General features: G+C 40.2%; 1 protein-coding gene across 1 annotated transcript; it reads left to right on the forward strand.

Moving 5' to 3' along the window:
* Positions 1-9,489: 9,489 nt before the first annotated feature.
* On the forward strand, positions 9,490-23,281 carry LRRC38 (leucine rich repeat containing 38; the record flags this gene model as incomplete). The annotated part of the gene is made up of 2 exons (XM_082493650.1): positions 9,490-10,240; positions 23,028-23,281. 2 exons carry the CDS (start codon positions 9,490-9,492, stop codon positions 23,279-23,281), a joined length of 1,005 nt encoding a protein of 334 aa, XP_082349776.1.
* Between the last annotated feature and the right edge of the window lie 107 nt (positions 23,282-23,388).

Genomic DNA, 23,388 nt, shown 5'->3' on the forward strand with positions numbered 1-23,388 from the left:
CTATTCTCGGCTCAGCAGTTGTGACCCTGTATCCTTCTGCTTTTGCCCTCTGTTACTTAAGGTAACAATGATGTGCCACGCAGCAGCAGGCAGTACCAGACAGTACTTTTGAAAACTAACAATAAGGTGCCTGCTCTATTGAGTGATGCTCAGTAGCCGTGCTATCAGTGACAATATTTCAGTATGCTGTATTTTCTGAAAAGTGACAAGTCTAAAAACAAACTGAAAATCGTTAGGGCTTTCTTGAACACTTGCATTAACTAATCCTTTATTGGATGATATTTTTTTTTTTAAGCATCAAAAGTGCATCTAGAGTGATTCATCTTACTCCAAAACTAGTCATTAAAACACTTCCCAGTGGTGCAAATTGTAACTATATTCCTTTGGTCATCCCACAGCAAAGCATGTAACACCTGGTAGGAACAGTAGCCAGAGGAGATGTTTTTCTGGATAACTTGTGACTTATGTCATTTTTGTGAAAAGGAAGGACCCAAAAGTAGCAATATAATAAAAAGTAATTTTAAACTTAAGTTCCCCTCCCACCACCATCTAAATCTTTCATTGTTAGTAACTGCAGGCACTCCAAACTTGTTTGTTGGTAGGTAACTTTTAAGGAGGACTGCACAGATGCCATAGCAGTGCCGTGACAGCTATTCTATGCCTGTGTCCACAATGGTTCCAGTGTCAGTTCTTTGACACTGATTTAGTACTGTCTGTGGTAGCTTTGAATGTTTGGACAGTTTATGCACCTACTAAGAAGCTAATTTAAAACCATTTTCCTTCAAACAAATAAAACCTTCTTTGTAAAAGAAAAGCAAGAAGCTAGACTTGTATTTGCAGGAAAAACAAATAAAATGTTTATAACATAAAATTTGTAGCAGAAGAAGCCACACATAGTTTTAGCAAGTGTTTGCCTAGCTTCAGAAGAAGGAACTAAGTAATTTGTATAAGTGTCTGTGTCAAGAAATAAATTGAAGCCTTTCATTATATGCTTAGATAAGACATTTCTGACCATAAGTTATAGGAGATGACTCTTTGGATAACTCGGAAGGTGATAGTCTAGGTGATGTCATAGAGAAAATGTAAGAATTATCAAATTAAATCCCTCGTTAAAAACAGAAAACACTTTCTAAAAAGAAAACAGAAAATAGCTGTTAAAATTAATTTTTCAATTTTAGGTTTTTGTTGAAAGTGTTTTGTTGGACATTTCTGGCTTCTTTATTTTTAGTCTGCAGCCGTTCCATGATCCCTAAAAATATCTTTTTGCTTATAGCACAGCCTGAGAAAATGGAGAGTATAGTACATTCCACGTGTTACCACGTGAACAATATTTTTACCATATTCATCTTCTGTGCCATTAACTTTCTGAAAAATTTAAAAGAGCCTGAAGCAAACATACTTTTTCTTCTGGGTTCCCTTCAAATTTGAGTTTTAAGAGACTTCACTTAGTCCATTTTTGTGAGATTGATTTATTTTTCATATTACTAAAGAAAAAAAATTGATGTAAAGTCAGAGATTGTGATGACTGAGAACTGCCCTCTGCATGCTGCCAGCACTAATGCCCATTAACTTCACTAACCTCCCCCAGGGAGGTAATTCTGCGTTTTACCTTCTTTTGGTGATGTTTCTCAGCTTTAATATCTCTGAAATGAGGCAGCCCCCAAAATTGCAGAAGAGTGTATGAGAAGATGTATGAAGGAGTTCATCCAAACGTTAATTGTATACGCAAACCAGATATGCCTCCTGACAAAGGGCAGCGAGTTACCCTCGCGCAGTAGCACGATGCAGGAGTGTGGGACAACTCCTGGGTGCTGGAGCTGTGCAACCAAGTACTAAGACTCCTCCACCTCCCGATACTAAGGGTCCTGCTAAAGTTCTGGTACTTAAAACTACTATGTACCACTGCGGTGTCAGCACGTAGGCTGAGAGAAGTTGTTAGAAGCTGTGTTAGAGAGCAGTTGTGCTAGTGATTACTAATGCACCATCCAAAGTGTGACTGTAATGACATTCTAGAGGTTATGTCTGATACCACTGAGTACCAGAGAAGTATCCCCAATTCATTGTCAGAGGTAAGTAATTTCTGAAGCAATTATGAAAGCTAGTCATTGTAATAATCAGCATTGGTTATCAACATGGTTTTGAAAAGCAAATCTAGAGGCAGTATCGCAAGGCTCCAAACGTTTCCCTTTTGGGGATTACTGCACTCGTTGATATAATTTCACCTGACATTTCACCCATCTTATTAACAAGGCGAGTGAAACGTCAGAAGGCATTAAGTCAAAATATGCTGTGTTCCCTAAGGGACACTATACTTCTGTATAGCCAGAGAAACTTATAAGAGGATCGAAAGATCACTTTAGAGTGAAGACAAGTGAATGACCAGGATCACTTGCCATGAACAGGACTGTAGATACTTCAGTTATACCAAGATATTAGTAACTATAATGAATTTCTGTCATCTTGCAAACGTTATTTGTATGTGGTAAAGTGTGCAGGCCTTTTCAGCCTTTACTTTGTTCTTTAAGGGTAAAAGCATGTCGTTTGCAGCAGGGGACTTCATCCCATTGATTCAAGGATCTCTGTCACCATTTTGTTTGGTTTTGTTCTTCGTGTGGGGTCTAAAAGAACTAGGTATTTCTTGAATTTAGAAAGGGAATTTGATTTATTTAACATGGGATTAAAAGGGATGACAAAGAGCTCTACAGATAAGGCATAAGGGCCAAACTTTCCATTGTTTCTGCTAGATGGACCTTTCTGGAATTCCTGTATTTGATTTAAAAAAAAAAAGGGGGGGGGGGACGGACGGACGACACTACACTTCATTCAGGGATGGACACATACACACATAAACATATGTTTGCACACCCTTATTCTGTCAGTTTAATTCCATTTAAACATAGTGTAAGATTCCAGTGTTCCTTGTCTTGCCTCAAGTTCTAATCTATTGTTTGTTGTCCTGTTGTACTTAGTGCTGAATGGTTCCAGTGCAGAGATGGATGCATTTTTCTGGACTAATTACTTTGCGGAAAGCCAGTTATTCAGAATTAAACTGTAAAATATGGAGTTGCACACTTGTGGGGTGACTCAAAGTATATATATATATATGGTGGTTATAAACACTAGCTGCCAACTGTTGTAATTGCTGTAAATCTATTAGCTGGTCATTAGAAGAAAGAGAACTCTCCAAAGGGTTTTTCTAGGTGGCACAGAGTAGAAATTAAAACTATATACTTCCTACTGAGAGAATACAAATTTGCTTTCCAGATATTTCAGAATAATTTCTGTTTTTCCTTCCTTACAGGAAAAGAAAACCCGCTTCCTTTCCACTAGAACATGCACCGTTTGTCATACTTTGCCCTCTCTCTGTGCAGTCAGATTGCACAGTGGCACGTTAAGCCTCCAAATGCTCTGATAAAGCGTTAGGGTTGCTCTCTGTAGAAGGGCTAGAAAGAATGAGTGTGGAGTGGGCGATTTGGAGGAAATCAGTTCCTGAGAGTTGTTAGTTTCCTGTCTTCTGAAGCAAATATGCCATGTTTATAATGGCAGTCATGGGTTAAAAATAACATTCTATTTAGCTTTACATCAGAGCTGGAATAATTTTGTGGTATCTTGGGGTTTGAGAATTTGCTCAAATTTCCTTCTCTATTTAGCTTCACTGCTTGAAACTGCAGGTTGAAACAAGTTTCAGATATGAAAGTTATGTTCAACTCCAACTGCTACTTTAAAGTCACTGACTTTCATAAATTTTCCTCTATAAATTCTATGTTGGATTTCTTACATGTATTTTTATTTAGAAATTCTTGAACTTCTAAGGAGCCTCTGATTGCTGATCTTCCCGAGGTTTTTAAGATCTTGACAGACCCATTGGTGACTCTGACCAGATAAATAGCATTTGAGAAGAAACCTGAGACCAGCTTTACTTCTGATTTTATTAACGTACAAGAGTAGCAGTGGATATACATGACCATATCTCTGTTCAACAGCTTAGGAGAACTTTTACTTTTAGTCGCCTTTAATTTGCTTTAAAGCCGTGGTAATTCTGGACCAGTATATAAAGTATGTTGAGGGCAAACGGTTGACTACACAGGAGTGGCTGGATACAAACTCCTTCCAAAGGGAAAAAAGAAATATAACTTACACTGTTCCATCTCTTATGAATGCTTTTAGTGATTGTAAATGGTTTACAATAAGATAGTGACCACATGTCTGTGTAAGCCACGTTGTCTAGAGCAGATGATGGAAGTCTTTTGAAGGGTTTTGGCTGGTCTCATTTGGCTGCTGAACTGCAATGTCTAAAGTTTTCAAATTCAATCACTGCTCCTGCCATGTTGATTAATCTTGATGTAATTTCCCTCCCAGTGGCATGTCAGCAGCAGCGACAGCAGCAGTGAAGGACTGGGCAGGTGTAATACAAGCTTCAGTTCACTTCACAGTTTCTATTATCTCATAAATTGTAAGACAACGGAATATACCCTCTTTCTCTTTTGCTTTTTCAGGCCTTCCTAGATATAAGATCAGAGGGAAAAATCTCCGAAGGTGCCCCTTAACTGCATTCTTAAAAACATGCCTGATCATAGCAAGGGAAGATTTTTCTCAAAAGAAAAAAGCACTAAAGCCAAAATGCCTGAATAAAAATGGGACTTCTGTTCAGAGATGTTGTTTAGCACTTGATTTCGGTGTTTAATTGATTAACATACTGTTAGTCATTCAAGTTGTAGCATTGGTTCCCATGACACATTGCTAATGTCTGATAATGACGAGGATAACCCTTTGCAATCGTCCTGTGCAGCTGGTACAGCAGCCTCGGACATGACATGTACCTTTACTCAATGAAGCATAAGCCTGGAATAATAACTTCCTTCACAGAAAAATATGCTCAATTAGCTGTTCAAAAATATGAATGAGGATGGAGAGTTTTCAGTTTCACTGTTGTGTTAGTAAGGATTTATTGGCCGAGATCTGAATCTTTCATGTGTGTCGGCACTACGATTCCTCTTTCTGTTTACTTCCATTACTCAAACTATTTTGGGAAGTTTTAGGCACTTTTAAGGGGAAGAGGGTTGCAAGTTTCTAAGGGAGAGAGAAAACCTCTGTCACTTTTCAGCAAAGCTGTTTCTTATCTACCTAGGCAAGGAAGGGAATAGTTTTTCTTTTTGTTTTCTACTGCTTGCCGTGATACAGTGCTGCAAGCACACTAAAGGTCTAGGACCAGTGTGGCTTGTCACTGCTTGTTTTATTTGAGAGGTTTCTCTTAGTAGTATCCTGAGCAGAAAATTAAAGGAATGGGAAGCCAGATGTCTGTTGGTTTAGTCCAAAGCCTGCCTACTGTTGTGCTTATTCAACTCCTACAACTGGGAGGTATGGAGAGAAGTTGTTTTTGTTTCCCTGTTCTCTACAAAGGGATTTGATGTGGACTCCTCCGTCGGTCTTTGATTATGAAATTGTTACCCTGTTTTACAAGCATGTTTTTCAAACCCATCCTGTCCCTCTTGCCTTGGGGCAGTCCGGAAGTCAGGCTCATAGCCAAATGAGCTGATAGTTGAAATTTGATCTATGTGGGATCCCATCTGTGTGGAGAGAAGAATATTCGGTTTTTGTTTGGCATCAATTTGTAATCAGAAAGCTTCTGCTTTTTCAGAACTATATGAACTAAATTTTGGTACTGGAAGTATTTTGGATAACAGGTGAGAAAGCTGAGAGGGTTTTGCTTGGGAGTACTGAAGAAGCATAGATTATAAACAAATCTTTATGTAGGAGACTATTCACTGGAGCAATTTTATATTTTACCATAGTGTCAGCTGAAGCCAAACAAAGTCCTGATATCCATTATCTGTTGTGATGTACTTTAAAATTTCCTCCAAACCCAAAATCCAGATCTAGCAAGTGATTGGCAATCTGTGACCTAGTGTCCCTGTTGCTGTAACAAATACCCAAAAGGTACGATAGGCTGTGCAGGTAAAATGAAATTCAAATAACAGGAGCAGCAGCATACAACAGGTTTGTAATTTGGCTCGTCTGGCCTAGTGCAATCGGGGAAGTAGAAGCTTGCTTTTCTCCTTGCATTTGCTGCCCTTCTCAGGTCTCTGCATTAGTCAGGCTTGCTTTGTGACACCTCTGCTGCCTTACTGTACGCCTCTAAAAACAGCACATAAGAACACCACCTGGATTATATCTTTTATTTTCTTGCATGGAGGGATTGAGGTTTCTTTAATAGGACACTGGAAGAGGAGGAAGTGAAGCTCAGAGTATGGGTAAACGATAGGAGGATGGTAAAACTTGCTAGTAGCTTATGGGAAGAGAGCATAGTGGTGGTGGAGTCACCGCTGTCCTGTAGGGCACAAGAGGGTGCTGTGCACTTAGCAGATAGCAGGCTAAACCCTTTATTTAGTAGTACAGGTTACTGTAACTGACTGATGCAAATAAAATATTAAAGAAGTAAAGCTTTAATATCTTATTAGATTGAAAGCTTTGCAGAATCTCCCTTCCTGCTATCCAACATTGCCTGAAATGTCTGGCAAGTGAATGAAGCTTCAAAAAGATTGGAGAGAATCTCTATGCTGTGAGGGAAACAGATGAGGTACAGAAATAAGCAGTAGCTAAAGAATGACTACAGCTGAACAGACAAAATGAACTAGGAAATGTTATACAGAGAAAGACAGGTCAGGAAGAAGCTCTCTGAAATCAGAGACAGCAAGAGAAAGGTGTCAGCCCATGGCGTGTGGCCTGTGATGGCAAGCGCTGGAGCTGGTCTGGTGTAGCTGAAGATCAGTGCTGTTACGCGTTGGCAGTGAAACTCAGTTTGCCTGGATGCTGTGGCACAGGGCCGATGGCTGACAAACCTATGCGATACCTATCCCAAAATATCCAGAGCCTGATAGTGACACCTAGTCTCCTGCCAACCCCTTCGCAAGCATCTCGGACAGGAAAGCTCCACAGATTCTGTAGAGAAATTGCAAACTGCGTATAAGTGCTCAGAGTAAGCTGTGAAGATAGTGCTGCTTACAGTGCTTTCCCTGCAGGGGGTAATAGGTAAAGAATACACATGAGCAGCTGAGCAAAAGGTAGGTCTGTTTCTTAGAGAAAGGAGAGGTAGTTCTAGCAGGGGCTGGTGTCATTCTTAGGGAAGCTGAGTCCTGTTCCTACCCCTGCCACTAACGCGTTCTTGGATCTTTCACAAATTGTGCCTTATTGTCTGTAATCTCCCATCTGTGAAGCAGGCATAATAATGCTGAGGCATCTTTGAAAAGAAAATGTCAGAGCCCGATTCTGTACGTTTGATAGAAAAAGGGTGGGTCTGCACAGGAGGAACCATAGGGGCCCTTAAGTCCTGTGTATTGATAACTTCACTAAACAGAGAGCTAGATCTTTCTATAGAAAGTTCTTATTACTACGAGATATCAAGTCAGTTCTGCTTTCCTGTGTTAGGATCAGCTTTATCTCTGACTTAAAGCCTTAATTGAATTAGGGGCAGAAAATCAGTAAAAAGCAGCAGAAGCAAGTGTTTGCAAGATATGGCATTAAAAGTCTAAAAAACATCAATTCTGCCTGAGAAATACCAGTTGCAGTTACTTGTTGATGCCGATTCATTAAGTCCTGGCATAAGAGTGATTGTGCATGTTGGGGTTTTTTTATGCAGAGACAGCCTATCAAACTTCCTCTGTAATTTAAAGGTAAATATTTGAAATAATAATCTCAGGAATTTAATTGGGCTTTGCCCTAGTGATTTATGGAGGCAGCTGTGCCCATTTCTTTCTGGGTGGTGTTTTAAAAGTAATTCAAGACACGAAAGACACCTGGGGCAGGATGTGTGTTTATGGGAAGGATCTGGAGGTAGGCTCAAGGTGATGAATCAGGAACAAGGTGTGTTGCAAAATGTGAGAGAGAGGTGTTCAAAGGTATAACCCTTCCTGGCATGTTCATTTCCTGACAGCAGCTCCCAGAATTGCTGAGGTTGGGAGGGACCTCTGGAAATCAGCTAGTCCGATCCCCCTGCACACACAGAGCCAGAGCAGGTTGCCCAGTGCTGTGTCATGTTGGGTTTTGAAGATCTCTGCATATGGAGACTCCACAACCTTTCTCAGCAACTGTTCCAGTGTCTGGCCACCCTCACAGTAAAAAGGAACTGTTTTCTTGTGTTCAGATGGTTTTAAATCTGTGCCCATAGCCTCTTTTTCTTGTCAGTGGGCGCTATTGAGAACAGTCTGGCTCCCTCCCATCAGTTCAGTGTCTCTACATACTTCAGGAAGGAGAGGTTGATAATACTGTTCTCAGTATTTCAGTGCAGGTATCTTGGGAAGATAGGCTAGCTTAGAAGGCAACTTTCATACACTGTCCTGGATGAAAGATACTCCAAATTCATTTATGAAATATGGCCTTAAATCGCGATTACTTGTATCTCTGACCTAGGAATGAGCTTCTCTCTAACCTAGGAATGAGCTTTCCAAAGGTGTTTGAGTTTGTGCTCTGATCTCCAGGACACATGCACCCAAATATAATCTGTCTCTTTAGAAAAATCTTCCCTTAGTGCTTAGGTGTGGCCCAAGCACTGGAGTCCCATTTCTGCCTGCTTACACAATGTGCATAAAGAGGGGAGGGACAGAGTTAAAAGTTAAGCTTGCAGCTGGCAGAGAACTTGCCTTTCTGGGTGTGGATTTGGGGATGTTGGAAAAACACAGATGCCTTGTTGCAAAATAATTTCTGCTGTCCCATGGGACACAGGCAGATCGATTGTCAAATATTTCACCCCCCCGGAAATGAAGAAAATCTGCTCAGTTTTAACAAGTTGAAGATTTGATCCACAATTTGCACTTTTATGTGGCCCAACAGACGTTACTGGTGCCGTATTAGAAAGTAGCTGTTTTGGTCATGAAAACAGGAAGGAAAAAAAGCTGCGCTTTTGAGACTATGTTCCTTGTTGCTCCAGTAGATTATACTTCATTAAAAGATACTTAAATAACGTTAACCAGCTTGCACTAAAAGCTGAGAAGACATCCAGAAACAGCACGAGTCAGTGTTCCTTGTCTTTGGGCTCTCCCCCTTGCTGCTCTTCTGCTCTGTTTTACAAATGAAAGGGGAAAGAGTCCTTGGCAGTCAACCAGGATACTTCCCTGATCCTCACTTGCATTTCTGGAGGGGATTGGTCACCTTGATGTAGGCTCATGGGAAGAAACAAAATAATTGATTTCATCAGGGTTTATTACCTGAAGGGCTTTTTAAGCATGAGCTGTTGCTGTCAAAGTCACAGAATCAGGTGTGATTTCCCGTTTGCTGGAATATACAGCAAATATGCAAACAGGCTCTCAGCTTTTTTTAGCTCACAAAAGCAAGGGAGTCCTTTGAAAGATCCTCCGCTTACCCAATCATCGCTTTGCCTGACACTGTACAGCATTATAATATTCTGACAGTGTAAATCCTCACATTTGCCTCCCTCCCTCTTTCCTTCAGTCGCTCTCCCTGCCCCCTCCCAAGACTGCTGCTATCGGATCTGTGATGATATGTGATCTCTTGGATACAACCACACACACACACACAAGTACCAGGCACTGCTGCTCAGCTGAGCAAAATGTCTTTCTCTTAGAAGTGGTGCTCATCACAGCTTTCAAATCCCTGACGATGTTGCCATGCTTTCCTTTCTGCCTTCTGCCTTCTTCTGTCTTTGTCTGCCTGCTTTTCTTACCCGTGGGTCATTTTTGCCCTGCTGTCTGTAGCTGTATGGACTACCACACCATAGATTGCCGGGATCAAGGACTCCCAAGTGTTCCTAATCCATTTCCATTGGATGTACGGAAACTTCTTATAGCTGATAACAACATTCAGGCTATACCAGCTGATTTCTTTATATTTTATGGAGATCTAGTGTATTTGGACTTCAGGAATAACTCCCTCACCTCTTTAGAAGAGGGCACTTTTAGCAGTTCTACCAAACTGGTGTATTTAGACTTAAGCTACAATAATTTAACGCAGCTTGATGCTGGGATATTCAAATCAGCAGAAAAACTGATAAAATTGAGCCTTGGAAACAATAACCTGGTGGATGTGGATGAGGCTGCTTTTGAGAACCTGGAACAGCTCCAAGTGTTAGAATTGAATGACAATAATTTACAAAGCCTAAATGTGGCAGCCCTAGAAGCGCTTCCCTCCCTGCGGACTATACGCTTAGAGGGCAACCCTTGGGTCTGTGACTGTGACTTTGCCAATCTTTTCAGCTGGATACAGGACAATGCATCTAAGCTCCAGAAAGGTAAAGCTCGGTGGCTCACGGTGTAGTGTGTACGTTTCTCTGTATGTGTGTCTCGGAGGGAAGGAGGGTTCTTGGTCAAATTGTCTGTGTGCTGCCTGCAATGACCCAAACTGCATTTTGGTCAAACGGTAATTGCATGTTTTCAGCAAATGAGTCCATTAAAATTATATTGACTTCTTTTTAGCAGCAGGTCGTCCTCCCAGTTAAGCAATAAAATTTAAAAATTAAGCCCTAATAATCTTGTGTTATACACTAAACTTACATAGGCAGTGAAAAGAGCCTGTTAGAATTCATTCAGCCCGGAGCTGGTTCTCTTCCAGACTTCATTTTCTCTCTGGTAAATGTATTTTCTGCAATAAGCCCTTTGAGCAGCTGAACATTCTGTGCCAGCTCCTTAGGAAACCTGATTTTTCTCTCATTTTACTGGTCAGCTATAAAGCTGCTACAGAAGAGTTAAATCCCTGTTTTATGCAACTGTGGTTGTCAGCCCTTTCCTGAAAGTATTTTGTTGTGATACGCTGTGTTTGAAGCTCTCTTCAGTAGCTCGATTTTGGCTCTTTTCATTAAAATAGCACTGCTTCCAATATTAGGAATAAATTGAAATGGCTCTGGAACACCCTAAAATACAGGATATACAATTCTGGTATTTGGGCCAGTAATTTTCAGAAAAGCAGCAGGGGGGAGCAGGGGGGAGTATTAAGACTGCCATGTATAGGGAATCCAAACTCGTGTTCCACATTTCCCACCCGACCCCAAAGCCTCTCTTAATCCAGCTTTAGCAGGAGATCATCTCACAGTTCATGCCTCCCAACAAGCACGAGGGCATAAACCTGTGCCATTGAGCCCTCGGCTGCTCGCAGAAGGCAAACTGCCTGGAGCATAAAAACTTTGTAAGGGCTGCAGAGGGTACGCAAGTAGGACCCGACATGAAATCATTGGTGTCAGGGCTGTGTCTGAGGAGGGATGTCTGTGCAGAAGACGGTGAGAGCTGAAAGGCTGGTGGAGAGCTCAGGAGAAGGGGTTGAGGTCAGGTAACTGTTCCTTTGAATTCAGACAAACAGGGAAAAATCACAGTGAGCCTACAAATTTCAGAGGTCTTTTGTCCCGCGATCATCAGAGTTTGTAGTCAGTTATTCAAGTTCTTCCTATGCTCGTGACCTTGGGTAGCATTTCTTTAATACACTCATCTAGGTTGCCCTGAATATTCTGAGCTGTAAAACGGCTGTTTTAAGGAAGCAGTCTGCCTCAGTGAAACTTTCATCTTCGTTCTTTCTAAACCAAACCTGGGCCTGTTATCCCACCTCCCCTGATGCTTTAGCTAAAGTTTGCTCTGTTTGAACCAAGTATTTGCCTATATCTCACGCTACACATCAGTTCGCTTCCCCGTGCTTTCCATCTCTTTTAATGAACTTCTCCTTCCCCTTTATTCAGACTGAGTCTGTTCAGTTGGAGAGTCTGTCCCAGCACATTTCTCTCTTCTCTTCTGCCCTGTCGGTGTGTTAAAGCATATCTGAACAGATCTCAAGTGCTTGAACTTTCCCATAGTGTTGCTGGTGTTCCCCAATGTCTTGCAAGCTTAGAGATGCTTCCTCATAGCTTTTTCTCATCCACAGTTGTGTTTCGGCCAAATACCTAAAAAATTACTCGCTCATCCAGATGCTCCAAACTTTCAGTTAGATTTGATTTGGGAAGACAAAGAGGGAAGGAGCAACTATTCCAATGGCTGGTTTTATCAGAGCTGTCCCCCTGACATGGCCTAAGCAAATGATTTGCATTTGTTCCCAGGAGCAGATCCCCCGATATCTTTGCAGCCAGTCATTTCAGTGAGATCTAGTGCATGTATGCAGAAAAGCATGCAAAGTCAGGGTTTTCATTGCTTGTGAGCTGCTGCCACAAAAATACTGGCTGTCTCCTTTAATAAACTAGCAAAATGTTATTCATGAGGTGAGGGCAAAACTAAACCCAAAAAGGAAAGACAGTCTCAGTGACATTTTAAAACCATATGGCCACAATTGAGTGCCATTCAAAACAACTTTTGGAAACTGAGTGTAAAACTAATTATTAGAATGATGACCTGATTGCATTTTATATCCAGTTTTCAGTCTTTAATGATGTTGCAACATTATACCCATTAGGAACTAATCACATTAGCATTACTTGTCCAAAGCCACGTTTGCCTGGCCTTTCCTGGGAGGCGTGGGAAGAGCAAATCACTGAAAGATTCAGCGTTCAGACTCCCTGGCTTCCTCACGATACTGCTGTAAGGCTGGAGACAGAGGTATTCTTGCAGCAAACACATCAAGCTAAGTAGGGCAGCAGGCATTAGGTCTGGAAATACTGCAAAAGAAAAAGACAGGGCTATATTTTCATATATCAGCTTAGTTTTCATATTTCAGCTTAGTTATCTTGGCTGCCTGTTTTTCTCTTATAATTCTGCAGCAGCTCAGGCGTTTGCACTGCGTGCCCTGTACAAATGGGAAATGGCAGGAAGGAAAAAGGAGTTGGCTGGCATTTTTCTTCTCTTGGCTTTCTTTAAGAATAAACTGTGATTACCAGTACAGAATGGTTCCATGACAGGTTGAAGTTCCCCAGCCTTTAAATGGCACAGTTTGCAACCTGGCTTTAGTGAGAAGGGAAGCTGTGGAAGGGTGAATGGCAGTAAACATGCATCGGTGATCCCCAGTCCTTTAGTGGAAAGGACAAAGCACTGCAAAGAAACCGAAGGCTCTGTACACAGCCGGGTGGCTTATGCTGGTTTGGGATGTTTCAGAACGGGTTAGACAAGAAGGGATATGCCAAAGCAGAAATGCACATGCTCCAACCAGTCTGTGGATGAAGTAGGATCCGGGCTGCAATTTGCAAGTGTCATTGTAGCATCGCAGTCCCTCAAGATTCAGAAGTGGTAGCAAGAAACAGGAGATAAATGGCTGGGAGAAACACATTGATAGATGGATTTAGGTTCTGGCCATTTATTTTGATTCCTCACTTTGAATGACACTTAAAATAGTTTAGTATGCCCTGTCTGCGTGTCTGAGAGAAATCACTTCAACTGTTTCTAAGCCCAGCCACTGCTCCACCTCTTAATTTTAGCACTGCAGTAAAATGGCATGTTAGTCAAAGCTTTTTTTTTGCAAAATAAATACCAAGTTGATTTAAAAACTGGAGTTTTGTCAATGTGAACTGAAATCTCAATAATTGATCCTTAAGCTCTACCTCTGTAATTAAGGCCTCTGGAGAACTCAGTGGTCTGAACAAGAGGCATACTTCAACTCATTAGGTTTGCAAAAGCCAAGTCCATTTTCTTTCTGGCGTGCTCCCAGAAATAGCTCGTAAAGTTATAACTTATGCTGACCTGTCTGACTAGCTGACTGCAAAGCCTCTTCCCAGCTGAGCTGCCTTTGCACATCCAACTTGTCGTTTCACACAAACAGCTGGGATCTGAATCATTTTACAGATCCCAGCATTTATTCATCTACCCTAAATTTCTAAATAAAGCCTTAATTGGCAGTAAGCGAATACTCTCGCGTGACAGATTTGCAGGCAGACTTATTAGAGAAACTGCACTAAAAGTTTTGCAGTTAAACTCAGCACTTTACCTTCAATCAAACTCAGCACTTTAAAACAGCAAACATAGTTTTACACTTGTAAAAAGATACTAAAACCAGCATTTTCATCATACTCTAAAACCAAACCACATTTTTTTCCCTCTGATTTGGTTATTAATTGATTAAAACCAAATTCGTGTCTATAGTGTGAAGTAGACAAAGGAACTGTGACAATCAGTGGAATGGTGATAAGTGGATAATATATAACAGTTCTTTTTCCTAGAGAAGATGAAGGATTCACTATGGGCCAAAGCAGTTAAGCTATAAAACTTAAAGAATTTTTTGTAAAAGGATGTTTGATTTTATAGGCATTTGTTAAGCCTGACCAGCAGCATGGTGGCCAATGACTTCTATTAAAGGCTGCACATTAGGAGGAGCATGGAGATTAAGAATATAGGATATTTTTTTTTAAATAGAAAAGTTGTTGAAGATCTCTGTCCCGTCAAAGAGAGGTGTAAAAACCTTCATGGAGGGTTTTACTCTATGGGGGCATGCAAACTCTCAGAACAAAAAATATCTTGAAAGAACACAGGTTTAAGTTGGTCTTAAAAATATTATTCAAAGAATTCAAGGAAATCATATCTGAGGTGTATGCTGTCATGTTCTATCCTCTGCTTGCCTATATTTGATCCAGCTTCTTGAATTTTACAAAAAGCAGTTGACAAGACTGAAGTTCTCTAAAGTGACAGAAGAAACAGGAATAAAAGCAAGAAAGGTACTGAATAAAGGGAAGGATAGTTATAGGTTGAGTTAAATAATTTGAGGGCATAATGTTTCAAAAATTAATTCAGTGAAGTCTAAGGAAATTTGGCATTACTTTTTTGAGATTTCTTGCATTTTCTGCTTCAATGTGAGCTGGAAATCCTACAAAAATACACTCGGTAATTTCTCATATTTGGAAAGGCTTTCTTCTGCTTTCAGAGCTTATTCTGTATCACATTTTATCTTGGCTAAAATTCCTTTCTTGTCTCATCTCTTAACCTACATTTTTAGTAATGCTGTTGGAAACTCAGGGCTCATCCAGCAAACTGTTGTCGCTGGTGCACATGAGCTACAGAACCCCGGTTTAGGAACCATTTCAGTGTTTAAATACAAATGGCTTTGATGGAATAAATTTTTGGTGAAAGGTGTGGTTTTAAATTAGCGTGTAGCACTGCAAAAGACTTCTCTTGAACCCCTCTGAGGATCTCCTCTCCATGAAGTGATTGGATTCAGATAAAATGGATGTTGCAAAAAGAAATACAAGTAGTCTGCAGTGGCCACATCGAAGTGCTTTGTCGAGATCTCTGTTGCTGATTTTTACTTTCTGGTAACATGCTTTGGGCGGCTTTGCCTGTGACCTTGTTTGCTAATGACTAATGCATTTTTAACTTTACTTTTAATTAGGGTTTAAGTATTCCTTGGAGTATGACTGTAGTGTCTCCTTCCTGTCATCTTGCCCTCATTTTGCTTTTTACTGTTTTTTTCTTCTCAGTATCTTTTGGGGAAGTTGTGTAGAGTTTCTAGGACTGCAAGAACTAGTCGGTGTCTGTGCTTTTCGTGCTAGATGCAATGGTGTTTTCTCAATCTTTTGTGTTTAATACATACTCAAATTATTTAAGTTCCCCGCTATCCATTGCAAGAGTGAAAAATTTTGCTGCTGTCTCTTAACAGTGTTAGAAAGACTTTTAGCTGTTTGAGAAAGTTTAGACTGAGCGTTTTTATGGGTAGCTTGTGTACACTGGTATTTTCAGAAGGACTTGAAAAATTCATTCAGAATTGGCTAGCAACAGAATTCCAAATAGATTTGTGCTGTCTGTGTGATAAATAAAGGAAATAGATCTTCTGAATGTTTGAAATTAAAGTAGCACAAGTTTAAGTGAGGATCGGTACTCAGTGTTAGACTTCCCTGTTACAGCCCGGAGTAGCTGGCCCAGTGTCACTGCACCGTGCTCCTGAATGCTAACTTTTGCGTTCACACCACTAGAAGCAGAACTGGTAAAAGAAGCCTGAAGAAGACTGAACTGGGTCCACTTGCAGAACTGTATCCTAAACTAAGGTAACTGCTGAATTTTACTGGAGAAAATTTCATTAGTGGCAGCAAATTCCACGTCACAACACAAAGGCCATAGCTAGGACCTTATTGTCCCTCTTCCTTTGGTCAAATGTTGCTCCACTTTGGAAAGTTGCGTGCACAAGACTACAATTTTATAAGATGCTCAAAGGGGTTTCAGTGCCAGTACTTATGCAGATGCTGTTTAGCTACTTTCAAGACTTCCATAGCTAGTACCTTCTCAATATGGATGGATAGGTAAATTCTTGTGAAGTGGCATATTTCCAGGTAAAAACTGTCTCTGCAAAAGAAAACAAGGGTGGCCGTGAGAGGGGATAGGAGAAAAGCAAGAGCAGGTGGCAATGAGAGTGTAAGCAGCCTTCTGGGAGAGGAAACTCAGGCTGAATTCAGTACGAAAAGAAAGCAGTTACAACATTCAGAAGTGAATCAGTGTAGTGAGAAAAATGATTTTTGTAAACCTGTTTGGAAAGACTGTGCCATGAGGTGATCGCCTCTTGCTTCTCAGGCCCTTTCTGAAATCCCATTCCAATCCAAGATCTATTACTAAACTCATTCCGTAAATAAAACAACATCTTACTTCACTAGCCCAGGCCTTTATAGTAGCCATGGGCTCACTGAAAATATTAAACACTGTCTTCAAAACAAAGCATCATAATTCCATGACAGTACAGGTTTCATTTGCCCTAGGAACCTAACTAAAAGCCAGTGAAACAACTGAGCATTTTCTAAGTCCTCTTGACGTCTCACTCTTTACCAGTACCTATTTATTCACTGCCATGTAGAGAAGGCTGCCTTAACTTCCTATGCTAATACAGAACCAGAGCAAGCTTCAGCTAAAAAGGACAGGCTGTTCTGTCCATTACAGCCATTCAGTTCTTCCCTGAGTGTCATGCACATGCTAGCACATCTCTAGTACAGAACACAATATCCGTTTTTTGGGAAAGGAATTAGAAGCTCTAAGACATTTCACACATTCAGCAGCTTTTACTCTGTTCAAGCAGAAACCCCTGACAGAAATTAGATTCCCTAACAAGCGCATCAAATCTCTTTCTATATATATACACATATAAATATATAATTTGATATCCTAGTCATTTTCAGTAAAATGATCTGACTGCCACTGGCTTTTCACTCTTTCTTCCATCTTAAGTTTTTTTGGAGTAGGAGTACTTCCTTCTTTCACGGATTTGAAGACGTGAGGACAGCATTTGCAGATGTGAACACCTAATGTTAAACTTTATACTTAGGCATTGAGACAAACTTAAGTACCCTTTAATGTTGATCAATGAGACTCAAGGGCACTTGGCCATAAAAAGTTTTATTTAGGGACCTAAATCTAGGCTTCAAGTTTTTTTTAAGCCTACTCTTCTGATAGCTTGAGGCTCTTTACAATGAAATTTCATAGCTCTTCAGAGGCAGTGCCTCTCACTGCTTATTAATACATCTAATACATTAGTGACAGTGTTTAAGTAGACTAAAGAGAACTGCGGCTGGAGGCAAAATACCATACAAGAAATAAAATTCCACATTTAAACATTTCAAGTATGTCAACTACATTCAGCAACATGAGAGAACAGCTAAATTCTACCCAAAAGTGCAAATACCAATTTTACTCTAAAAAAAAAAAATTGAAATAGCATATTGTAGTGCACTTTCATTTCTTGTATAGATCATCATGAACACATGTGCCTGAATCTCATTTAAATGTTTATGGCTTCAGAAATTTTTCTGGATGTGTTTCCTATACGTACCAGTGTGTATATGAGTGGGCATTTTCAGTATCTTATACTATTGTACATTGCTGAATGTTAGGAAACTGGTTCTCTCAATACCTGGATTTTGTGAACTCTAGAAAGACACAACAGAATCGAGGCCTCTTTTTCTTTCTTTTATTTTTTAAACTCGGCATCCAACGTTATAGCTGGGAAATCTCACTCTGAAGGTTAACAGACAGACCATAATATTGAAGTAATAATGAATTTCAGAAGTTCTCCAGTAAAAGATATAGTTAGCATAGGTATTAGAAATAAGCAAAGACAGAAATACACAAGGAGTCCTTCAAAATAGTCAAGTAGACCTGAGTAAGTGATACCTCCTGCTGCTTGTCTTTACCTGGAGGAATATAAAACAAAACTCACAATACAATAGGTGATCCGTCAGTGTATCTAGGGAAAATCCACGTCAGATCCAAGAGCAGGGGAACTTCAGTGCATTTGCCCAGCTGATGTACTGTTTGAAAATTCCTGATCAAACAGTACCATTGAGAAACAGGGTTGAATTATGGCTACAAAGTCCCACCAGAATGCTAATGCAACTCGGTATCTGGGGTTTTGTGGGGTTTGGGGGAAGATCAATACGGTTATAACTTGGGACATTACAGCATTTTCAGTCTGTTTTCATTAATTTACAAGGAAATTATTAATGATGTATATAGAGACTGCTTTCAGGCTTCATCCAGTTTCTAAGAGCTTCGTTTTTATAGGGGAAGTATTTCAACTGCTGACTCTGCAAGCTAAGTAGGCTTGTGCATAGTCCTTTACAGAAACAAATGCAAAGTGTTTATTAGGATCTAGCTGCAGCTTAATTGCTTACAATTTATTGTCAAGGTTTAAGTGCTAGACTTCAGTGGAGTTATAATCCTCTAAGGGTAAGGCATCTCAAAGTCATTTTGTTCTAAAACCGATAAGGGAATTTCATTGAAATAAACCCTACCTGAAACCCTCCTGCATCACTTCTTTCTAAACACATGTATCTTTTTTTTTTTTTTTTAAAAATGCCTCTGCTTTTAACATTATGGTTCTAGAATTCCAGCGTTTTAGCACTTCCCATGTTATTTAGACAATCTATTCCTCAGGGTATAGACCCATATTTTCATCTTTATTTTTTCAGTGTTCAGAGCCAAGCCTATATAGAATCTAGCACCTGTCCCTTGACTGGGACTACAAAGCATTCCCTTTTTAAAAGCAGTACCTTACAGCTTGCCACTGTAGTACATCTGCTTCTTCAGATGACATAGCAGAAAGATACAGTGTGTGACATTGTCCTTGGGGACAGCTGGAGTTATTACAGATAATGTGATGGCCCTGACCAAAATAACATAAGCTATGTATTTATAACACACTCACACTTGTTATTTCATTTACAGATTTGTTTGGTATGAAGAAGCAACTCTTTGAACATGTTGTAGGAGCAATGAGATATATATAACTATCATCAAAGGTTTTCTTGCTGCAGCCAAGCACTAAATATCAAACTTATTTGAGATACCCTTTACAAGAAGCTTGGCTGATTTTTATTTTCTTTTTAAATAATAAATTGAACAGGTTCTACAGAATAAAAACAAGCTATAAAAAATAATACTATTGAAGTGGTTAAAATGTGTGAAAGTAGAGCACTAAGGTTAAATGCCACTCTCCTGTCCTCTGGAAATCTTATTTGTGGGCACAGGTGATTTGATTGAACCAGTCTATATGCAACGGAATCACCTAGAGGAAAAAACCCCACACCTTATAATTAATACTGGTCACTTTAGAGAAGCCATTGTTTTGTTCATTGTTCGTGCAGAGGGTGTATGATGACCTGGGGTTACTTTCTGCCCAAAGAACAAAATTGGATGTATTGCTGGGCATGAATGTAGGTGGAGGACAGGTGGAGTACACAACATCAGTTTTCCACGCACACTGGATTCTCACTGGAAGAACACAGGTGAAATGGTTCATTTGTCATCTTAAGCAGACATGCATGTGACCTTCAGATTACGATGTTTTCAGGTAAGCAGTTAGAAACGCTGGTGCGATAACCATTTCTTTGGGAGGAGAAATTCTTTGTGCTGCCAGAGCTATAGCCGCTAGTCTTACTACTGTTACAAATGAACGGTCTGTTCTAAATTCTCTTTGGAGTCAAAAGAAAAGCTTCTGTTTACTGTGTTGGGTTTTGCAATAGAGTCACGACACAGCAAAGAAAAATATTCACTGAACAGGATGGGCTAATAAATGCCCATCTCCCCCAGTCACTGGCATGTGCTTCCACTGAGCTCTGCAGTCCTTCGAGGTTGCTTCCAGCACAATTTTAGCAGACTGCCTTGTGTGCCTAGGAGAGGTCTGTTTATTCCTGTCTTGCTGAAAAGATGGTGCACGAACAGAGTAGCTGAAGCTATAGCTGGGAGCCAACAAGGTCTCTGTGCTGGCCCCTCATTTATGATGTTGTATTTTGCCTATTGGCATCTATTATTCTCAATGACTCTGTATGATGATGACTCTGTAAAAACTCGAGGCTAAGCTAGCACATTGGGGTGTCACACTACAAAGCGAGTAGAAAATTCCCATCTCATCTGTTTGGTTTGAGAACATGACCTAGATTCCAGTACCCATGGCTACGTGGAGAGGAGCTGTTTTATTTCTTGTTATTGTATAATCAGACTCAAAATCATTACAGTACACTGATTCTTATAACAAGAAGTACCCTCTAAGTGACTCGATATGTTGCAGATTCTTCTGTTTGTATTCTGTGTGTTGTGATGCTGGGTGAAAGCATCTGGGAAATAGGAATAGAGCTCACAGTCTACAGGCTCAGTTTTGATCCATGGCAAAACCGCTGTTGGTAATGGCAGTGAATAAGTGGGATCTTACTACTCCCTCTCTAGGACCCTGGGCGGGTACTGCCATACTGAGTTATCTCTAGAGGCAAGGGATGCAGTTTGTAGAACAGCTTAGAACAACAGGGTGGGGTTTTTGAGTCTTTTTTGCCCTGTCTCTTTAATATAGTCTTTTACTACTTACTTCCTTATGGAAGCTTAGATCGGGTACTCCAGCTCATCAAGGCCACTCTAGTACAGAGGTCATTTTAAAAGCTGGCAGATGAGGACACTAAACTATTTCTGACCAACCACAACAGAAATTCAAAAAGTAGAGTTGTGTATGGTCACCTGTCTGCTCTTTCTTTGGATGTGCTGTGACCATGGCTCAGCTGCTATGAAAACAGCAGTTCTCAGGAGGTCTTAACAGCTGTTATAGTGGTTTGTTTTACAGAAACGCAGTTGTATAGAAACTCTTTTATTCTTATGCTTGCTACAAGTGAAATGGAATTTGTTTAGATGCCATATTCACTTGGACTAGGCTTTTCTGCCAAAACACTGCAATGATCTTTTCCTATTAGGAAGGAACTTCCTCTTCAAATTAATTTGTGATATGTTACATTCATTTTCTTTCTGTTTCTCCACAACAGCAGTAACTGCTTTGATAACTGCCAACATCATGTTGATTTACTGAAAACTGCTTGCTTTTTAAAATCTGATTTAAAAGATACAGGTCTTGGAATTCAAGCCTATAGCTTTTCACTCCTCCCATATTTCTCATGGTTTTGAGTAGAAAAAGATATCCATTTGTGTCGCCTTTTGCTTGTCACTCCCATTAACCCCTAGAGTTGCTATTCGCAAGTCTTGATGAAAAGAAAATATGGACTTGGTGAACAGCTCTCACTTTTTTCAGTAGAAGGGTTTGTACAAAGGGCTCTATCACAAGCTCTAGAGTGCAATAGTGTGTGCTTCCTCTAGCCATCCGTGCAGTCGAAGCCACGCGCAGGTGCTCTGGTATGTCAGCTTGTATGCAAGACATGATATATACAAATACTGCAGGTTCCAGATTTCCAAAAGTGTCAGAGGATGTTTGAAACCATGTGGCTCTGTTACCTTCCGAGCCAGTTCTGTAGACTGTAGACAAAAAAAATATAGCATGTATTCAGGTGGCAGTTTGCCTTGGGCATGTCAACTGTTGTCCTGTTCTGCTGGCAGTTTTTACTTGGTTGTTAGCGAGAGGAGCACGAGAAAGAGAGAAGGCAACAGAACTTTAGGCAAATATGACAGCTACAGGATGGCTTTTAGGGATCAAAATTACAAGGTCAAGTAAGTCAGGGTGATAATTGGATCCATAGTAGACTTAGCTAAAACTCGCTCTCAAGTCAACATAACAGCTGGGCCGGATCCAGGTAACCAGCCAGGTTTGCACCACTAACCCGAGGAGCTTGGGTTTAATAGTAAAACATCATATACCGTAGCTATTCAGCCACAAGAAAAATGGGATTCACAAAAGCAGAGGAAATCTTATCGTCACGCATTCCTTATTTAAAGTGACATAATGGTTATATGGTAGAGCTGTGAGATGGAAATGCCCTATGCACTGTGTGCACACAGCAATGCACAGTCGAAAACTGCAAGTCCGTTCTGTGGTCATTAGCAGACAAAAAGTGTATCAAGTAAACCAGCAGCAGTTCTCCTGTCACTAATACACCATTCCTGTATTTCCCCTTTCAATTCATATCCTTAATAGCAAGATAAAGGCTATCTTGCCAACAACCATGCAGACTTAATTCATTTCATTATTTGTTCCATTCCAGCCCTGTTAATAAACTCTCCTGATCTTCCCCTGTTGTGAATGAAGAGGGCGTTCGGCATATGCAGTGAACTGTATGCTTTTGCTGTCCAGTATGAAACTCTATTCTCCCCAATTTTAAAATTTGGATGTTTTTTGCTTTTGCTATGAACCCTGCTTTAGGCATTCTTCAGTAATGCAGGGAGGAATAATATCTGCTAGTCTGCATGTCCTTGTGACAGTCAGAGAGAAAAGGTGAAAGCAGGTCATAGACAAACAAGCATCCATTAAACCTAAGCTATTGTTTTCACTAGAAGAAAAAGACAACTGTAGTTTTGGAACTATGTGGAAAAAAAAGTAGTGTGGAAGGCACCAATGTGTGGAAGGAACTTCAGTATCACTGTTACCTTGTTTTGGAGTCAGGATTTGTGTTCAGATGAAGTAGCTGGGAAGTGCTTCCAGGTCTCCAGACTTAGATACATCTAGAGTTCAACATTCACTTTTTTAAATCCTCAAAATCATGGTCCCAGATCATACCTGACCTCCTGGAAGACTGAAGGTGAAAAATCTTAATTTCCAGGAGCCACTCAAGGGGGGTACATATGGCTTTTGGATAGTGACAGATTTTGTTCCATTTTTTTGTACAAATTCATAAACCTAGAATTAACCCTACAACTTTTCTTTAGCTGTTCAGTCTCTGCCTGGAGCAACAGAAGAATTCCTCAATATTCTGCTGATTTGTTTCCCTTTCCTCTTCTTTGCAGGTCTCCATGAAATCCAGTGTTCCCTGCCTGTAGAAAATAGAAGAATCTTTCTGAATGAATTATCTGAGGTCAGCTTTAGTGAATGCAAATTTAGTTTGTCATTGACGGACCTTTTTATCATCATCTTCTCTGGAGTCGCAGTCTCCATTGCTGCTATTCTATCAAGCTTCTTCTTAGCAACTCTAGTACACTGCTTCCAAAAATGTGCTCCCAGTAAAGATGACGATGATGATGAAGACGACAGTGAGGACTGAACTTAGTCTATATACTTAAGTTTCCTTGGTTTATAAGTTACTAGATCATCAGCTAAAGTCTAGGAAGAAAACAAGTAGAGTAAAAGCTTTAAACATGAATTAAATGA

The sequence above is a fragment of the Vanellus vanellus genome (genome assembly GCF_965231255.1).
Source record: "Vanellus vanellus genome assembly, chromosome: 20".
Lineage (NCBI taxonomy): Eukaryota > Metazoa > Chordata > Aves > Charadriiformes > Charadriidae > Vanellus > Vanellus vanellus.